General features: G+C 32.9%; 1 protein-coding gene across 1 annotated transcript in view; it reads left to right on the top strand.

Annotated features, from left to right (window-relative positions):
- Positions 1 to 266: 266 nt before the first annotated feature.
- Positions 267 to 7148, top strand: part of LOC113090429 (protein unc-13 homolog B-like) — a gene marked incomplete at its 5' end in the record, with an annotated part of 28168 nt that continues 21286 nt past the window's right edge. Inside the window, 3 exons of the mRNA XM_026256248.1 lie at positions 267 to 436; positions 1302 to 1417; positions 2550 to 2713. Of these exons, the coding sequence (XP_026112033.1) occupies positions 267 to 436; positions 1302 to 1417; positions 2550 to 2713 (450 nt within the window). The remainder of the gene's footprint in view (positions 437 to 1301; positions 1418 to 2549; positions 2714 to 7148) is intronic.

The following is a 7148-nucleotide window of genomic DNA, read 5'->3' as shown; positions in this document are numbered from 1 at the left end:
CAGTATAGTGTAGCTCTATAATCTCACATGAAATTACCTAAATTATTTTGATGAGTTGGTAATAAAAAAAACATATGGTGCCGTGACTTATTGATCAGATTATTTTTTCACATTGTATAATGAATTGTAGGACAAAGATACTTGTGTAACGTTGCTTTCTCTCTCTCTCTCTCTCTCTCTCTCTCTCTCTCCCTCTCTCTCTGTCTCTCTCTCTCTCTCTCTCTCTCTCTCTCTCTCTCTCCTCTCTGTCTGTCTGTGTCTGTCAGTGAGTGTCATAACGCTACAGACCGTATAAAGGTGCGCGTGTGGGATGAAGACGATGACATAAAGTCCAGAGTGAAGCAGCACTTTAAGAAGGAATCGGATGATTTCTTGGGTCAGACCATCATCGAGGTGCGGATGCTGAGCGGGGAGATGGACGTCTGGTATAATCTTGGTATGTTATGTGCCTCATTCTTCATGAACCTCAAAAAAGTCATTCCATGTCATTCCAAACCTTTATGACATTTTTTTTCGCCTTAAGATGAACTGAGATACTCATGCTGTTCTGTCAAGGTCATATTTTATCCACAAATAAACAAAAATTGAACAAATGAATAAAATTATACAATTATTCACACTGTGTTGTCATTAATGCAATGCGAAGAAAACTTAATATGCAGATATATATATATGTGTGTGTGTGTGTGTGTGTGTGTTTGTGTATACATAGTATTTTTTGTTATTTGTACTGAAGTATTTTAATTAAAAAAAAATTGCATCTATGTGTATATGTGAGTATATTTTGGCTTGTTTTATTTTTAATAATTTTTTTTAATTTTTTTTTATGCTTCATTTACTTTTTTTTCTTTGTTAATTGTATTTCTTAATCATCTGATTTGGTGATTTTTCTTCATTTATTTTTTTGTATGTTGAAGCACTGAATAGCCATTATTAATTGAATGTGCTACAGTATATAAATAAACTTAACTTGCCATTATATAATGTATTATTGTGTTGTTATTATTATTAATTTAAAAATATATTATGTTACATTACTTTTTATTTCTTATATTAATTTAAGCAAGAAATATTTATATTTATATGTAAATAAATGTATAAACAATGAGAATTGTTAATTAAAAATAAATTACCAAGTTTAAAAATTGTTCATGCAAAGATGTCTCATAATAGGATGCAGTGTAAACTAATCTTTTGATTTGGGGGTGAAATGAGACTCTCTTTGCATTCCTTTGTGAGATTTACAAATAGTGTACTCTTTCTATCTTCCGTTCACACGTTCGCGTTCATTCTCCCTGCAGAGAAGCGGACGGATAAGTCGATGGTTTCGGGGGCCATCAGGCTGAAGATCAGCGTTGAGATGAAGGGAGAAGAGAAGGTGGCTCCTCCTCACGGGCAGTACACATGTTTACACGAGGTACATCAAATACACTGCAGACACTGCCTTCCTGATCACAGTTTTGTCTTGCTTTAAACATATAGACATCAACAAACTCACTTAAATGCACTTTATATGTACATGCTGTTTGTTTGATGTATGTTTTTTCTTATGCAGTGACCTGTATTTTGCTTGTAAGGTGACCTTGGGTGTCCTGAAAGGTGCCATGAAATAAAATGCATTATTATTATTATTATTATTATTATTATTATTATTATTATTATTATTATTATTATTATTATTATTATTATTATTAAATATTGTTATTATTTTAAAATATTGTTAGTCTCTGCTTGCCACAACAGAAAATAAAAAAATAAATATTTATATAATATATACATTTATTTTAAGGATGTTTAGATATTTTTTACTGTATCTTTACTGTTTATTTTATTTTCAAATATTTAAATGCTTTAAAAAAGATATTTGAGATTTTTTTTGTAATTAAAATCCATATAAGGAATATATTAAGTGCCTCAAAATGCCTAATTTTTATATTTAATAAAATTGATATTTAGATTTAGTCATGCCATTACATATATTATTGTATCAATTGTTATATTATATTTAATCAAATATATTGTATATTCAGAAAAGTGATAATTAGACATTGTGATGTCACTACATATATTATATTACTGGGTTAATGCATATTCTATTTTATATTAGATTTGATTATATTCAATAAAATTTATTTTATATTTAATGAAAGGGATATTTATATAAAGTCATGTCATTGCATATAAATTATATTACTGGATCTTGACTCCACATTAACAACAATATAGTTTATATAGAAATTTCAATATGGCCACCACATCTGCCAAAACTCAACATGCATTTGTGTTGCATTATGAGTTGTGTTTCAGAATCCATCGACGTGTGAAATCGATCATGTGTGGCTGGAAGGGTTTGTGTTGAAGTGTTTGTACTGTAGTGTTGTGGCATTTTTGTCGGTGTGATGACAGTAGGTTGGCACCCCGAAATGTTGACCTTTCCAGGCTGGCTGTGCTGTTGATGTTCCTCGACATCTACTCCATATCAGTGCTGTTACAGTTCATGCGATTGAAATCCCCTGAACGGCTTCCCGCTTCTGTTGATTTCTGTGCAGAATCTCTTCCACTACCTGACGGAGTTGAAGAACAACGGAGTCGTGAAGATCCCAGAGGTCAAAGGTGACGATGCCTGGAAGGTTTACTTCGACGACGTGTCGCAGGAGATCGTGGACGAGTTTGCCATGCGCTTCGGTGTGGAGTCCATCTATCAGGCAATGACGTGAGTTTCTGATGTTTCATCTGCTTTTTAATAGAGATTGTGAGTCAGTCAGTGAACAGAAAGCAGTCGATGGCTCACATACACCCTGCGTTTGCTGTTAAAAGACGAGTCCTGGCGTTTTTCACCATTGAGGCTAAATGTGCTCCAGCAGGAATTTATGAAAACCTTATTTCGTGTCTACAAGTCTGTCAATGACTTACTCTCATGCATGCATACATGATGGTTTCATAAATCACAATCTTCAGCTTCCCAATGAAAACCTCTCAGGTACAGCACACGCTCTCTCTTTCTCTCTTTTGGTCGTTTGCACCTTTAATTAATTTGGGCCCCTGCTCTAAGGGCCCTTACCCTCGTAATTGCATCTGAAGTTTATGTCCCCTCTCTCTCCGTCTCACGCACTCTTTCTTTTTTTCTCATTCTCATTCTCGTTTCTATCAGGTGATCTTTCTATCTTTAGTGAAGTATTGCATTGCTGTGTAAGAAACAAGAAAATCATGCATTAAAACGCTGCAGCCTTTGTCATAATTGTGTGCAGGTATAATAGCATTCATTGTTTGTGGTTAGTAAGATTTTTTAAATCAAAAATACAGTAAAAACTGTGAAATATTATTACAATTGAAACAACAGTTTTTTATTTGAATAAATAGTAAACAGTAATTTATTCCTGTGATCAAAGCTGTATTTTCAGCATCATTCCTCCAGTTTTCAGTGTCACATGATCTTCAGAAATCCGAATAATATGCTGATTTGCATTTCTGATTGTTATTAATGTTGACAACAGCTGCTTCATATTTTTGATATTTTTGAGATACATTTTACTGTTCAGGATTCTTTGATGAAGAGAAAGTTCAAAAGAACAGCATTTGTTTGAAATAGAAATCTTTTGTAACGTTATGAACATCTTTATTGTACATTTTTATCAATCGAATGTATCTTTGCTTTAAAAAAATACAAATAAATAAAATAAAATGGATTATTTATTTACCTCAGGTCATGTGACCTCACAAAAGGAAAAGATTTGAGCAGAAAATAAAATCGGATGTTCAGTTTTGACTGTTGTTCCCCTCGTGTTTCAGCAGAGCCTCTAAACGCAGACTGCTCAGGTTTAGATGATTGTAATGCATAAAGTAGCTCTAACTTGACACTGAAATTTCATATTGCATGCAAACAATACACCTGCTTTGCACACTTTAAATAGACTTTAAAGCAAGGGCCAGAATTTACTTTTTTCGACACTGCTGCCAACTGTGGATGATTTGAAATAAATTACTGGTCATAAAAATGCATTATTTATGCATTATTCTTTCACTGAAAATATATTTCCAGTGCCCAACACTATGAGGTCATTTAGACGAGATCCTTTAGCTGTTGTTCACATCTTAATGTCATTGCATCATATGCAAGATGAGGTCATCTTTGCTTATTACGTGAAAATGCACCTGGCATGTGAGAACGCTTGATTTTCTTCCTCGTGTTTTTGTTTTGTTCTATAATGTAAGGAATATTGCACATGTGCATTCTGGAAAAATTAACTTTCGAAGGGTAAAAAAAAACTTTAGGCATCCTACAGTTTCCACTGTACATCATGACAGAATTTCTTTAGTAGACAGTATTTATTTACTGATTCGCTTTTTAACAGCTCCGTGTAATATTGCAGTTTCTAAGAAAGTTTCATTTTGGCACTTGGTGAGATCCTGAATATTTCTTGTTGTTCCAGAGAAATATCAGGGTTCATCTTTGACTCATAAAGCATCTGTTGATATGTTTTTCTGTTTTAGGATAATGGATATTGATTAATTGAATAAATGATAGTCTTCCAGCAATAAGCGTTTGGTACTGACCCTCTGAATCAGACTTATTTATACACTCTATACGGAAATCACACAGCACCAGTGATCCACACAGATCAAGTGTTCTGCTGTGATTATGTATGAGAAATTGCAATGAACCTACTAAAGTTGATGCATATGTTTTTTGCATATGCATGTGATCACATCTTTAAATCTGTTGGATGATGTGTGGAAATTATCCTCCATCCTGAAGCTTCAAGTTTGATGCTCACGTTTGTACCCATGACCTTTCCTCAGCCCTGTAATCATAAACAAAGTCATGTGACCCGTCCCTAATGTTATTAGAGATGCAGCCCATATTTTGTACCATTCAGCATTTTTTATTGCTGAAGGGGGAATAATGATTTCAGGGTGAAATCTTCAGTCATCAGCAGCATGATGGTTCACAGGTTTAAAGAACGATTCACAAATGATCTCCAGCCTGTTGAGAGCTTGAAGATTAAAGATGAGTCTTAGTTTCCTTTCAGAAAATTATTTTATTTTTATTTTAATTTATTTAATTTATTTATTTATTTATTTATTTATTTATTTATTTATTTATTTATTTATTTATTTATTTATTTATTTATTTATTTTATTTTTCATTTTATTATATTTTTATTTTTCATTTTATTTTATATATATATATATATATATATATATATATATATATATATATATATATATATATATATATATATATATATATATATATATATATGATATATCATTTTTTACAGTAAGCTGTATTATTTATTCATTTTATAAATAAATCATGTACTTTATTATTATGTATTTATGTATGTATGTAAGTATAATTTATTTCAACAGGACTCTGTTTTTAGGAATATGAATCATACAAATTCTGATTTACTCTTAATGATTTTGGTGCCTTAACCATTATATTATTATTATATTATTTTACATACTGAAAACAGTGATCTCTGGAGTTATGATTTCTCATGATTTCTCATTTCTCTGGAATATGCAGACTATTTCCAGATGATATCACAGATATTTACGTTGCGTGGGAATTTAACCCTGTTTTGGAGGGAGATGTTAAAGAGGACAGCAGCCAGACAAGGATTTTATAAATGAGGAAAGACCGAATGGTTATAGGCTGAATGGAAAGCAAGCTGTTACCAGGCAACAGCAAGTCAACACCCTCCATCAGATATCATTTGTCCTGATTTAGCCATCAGCATCTTTCAGTCATGTCTGAAACAAGAGGGAATATGGAGAGAAGGATGGATAACTCTTCACCTTTACTTGGAGGCACAATAACTCTTGTGAGTCTTGATGGCCTGTTTGGGCTCAGAGGTCACACTATCAGAACTATTGAGGTCCAAATCAATGTCTGCAGGTACTAATGTACAGTCTCACTTCATTACGGCCCACAGCTTCTGCTCACAGACTTTCTAGTTCCAATTAGTAGAAAAATTCAAGGAGAGAGGAAGAGGAGGATGTCAAAGTGTGGTTTCAGTCTGTGGGTTTGCTTAAGTGGGCGTGGCTTTGATAAAGATGTTTGTTTTTTAAGTGGGCGTGGCTTTGATAAGAAGGTTTGTTTAAGTGGGTGTGACTATGAACTGTGGGTTTGTTTATGTGGGCGTGGCTTCAAATAGTGTGTTTGCTTACATTGGTGGAGCTTACATAATCGCACCTGAACACTTGATCTGTATGGATCACTAGTGCTGCATGATTTCTGTATAGAGTGTGTACAGTTAATCTTTGAGGTCAGTTCTCCTGATTCAGTGGGTCAGTACTGAAAGCTCATTGATGTAGGTTGGTTTAAGTGGGCGTGGCTTCAGTCAGTGGCTAAGTTTTTAAGTGGGTGTGGCTTCATACTGTGGTTTGCTTAAGTGGGTTAGGCTTTAATCAGTGGGTTGGATTTAAGTGGGTGTGGCTTCAAACCGTGGTTTGGCTTAAGTGGGTGAGGCTTCAAACTGTGGTTTGGCTTAAGTGGGTGAGGCTTCATACTGTGGGCAGTCTTTAGTGTTTGTGGCTTAAAACCATGGGTTGATTTAAGCGGGTTTGACTAGTTAGTGGGTTGATTTAAGTGGGCACGGCTTCAATCAGTGGGATGGTTTAACAGGGTGTGGCTTCAATTAGTTGGTTGTTTAAGTGGGTGTGGCTTCAATCATTGGGATTTATAGTGATAAATATTGATAAAAATGATAGGTAAAATTTAATAGCCTGAATGCACTGTAAGTCGCTTTGGATAAAAGCGTCTGCTAAATGCATACATTTAATTTAATTTAATGTTTAAATTTAGTTTAATTTTTTATTTAATTTTAAATTTATAGTGGTGTGTCACCAATAAAAAATGCCGTTTTAGTAATATTGTAATATTTTATTTTGAAATAGCTTTTTTTTTTTTGTATTTTATATCATATTTAATTTTAATTTTATCTTAAGTTGTTTTTAATGTACTTCTATCATTTTGCATTTCTTTTAACCAAATATTTTATATAGCTTATTAATTTATTTTAGTTTTAGTAACCGCAGTACTTCAGCTTATTTCAGCTGGTTGCTTTATGTTTTTTTTATTCAAGTTTTTTCAAATAATATATTTTTAGCATTTTATTTCCATTTTTTTCTTTAGTATA

The sequence above is a fragment of the Carassius auratus genome, unplaced genomic scaffold (assembly GCF_003368295.1).
Source record: "Carassius auratus strain Wakin unplaced genomic scaffold, ASM336829v1 scaf_tig00055032, whole genome shotgun sequence".
NCBI classification, from domain to species: Eukaryota; Metazoa; Chordata; class Actinopteri; order Cypriniformes; family Cyprinidae; genus Carassius; species Carassius auratus.
The sequence above is the reverse complement of the archived record's forward strand: the minus strand, read 5'-3'. Positions and strand labels throughout refer to the sequence as shown.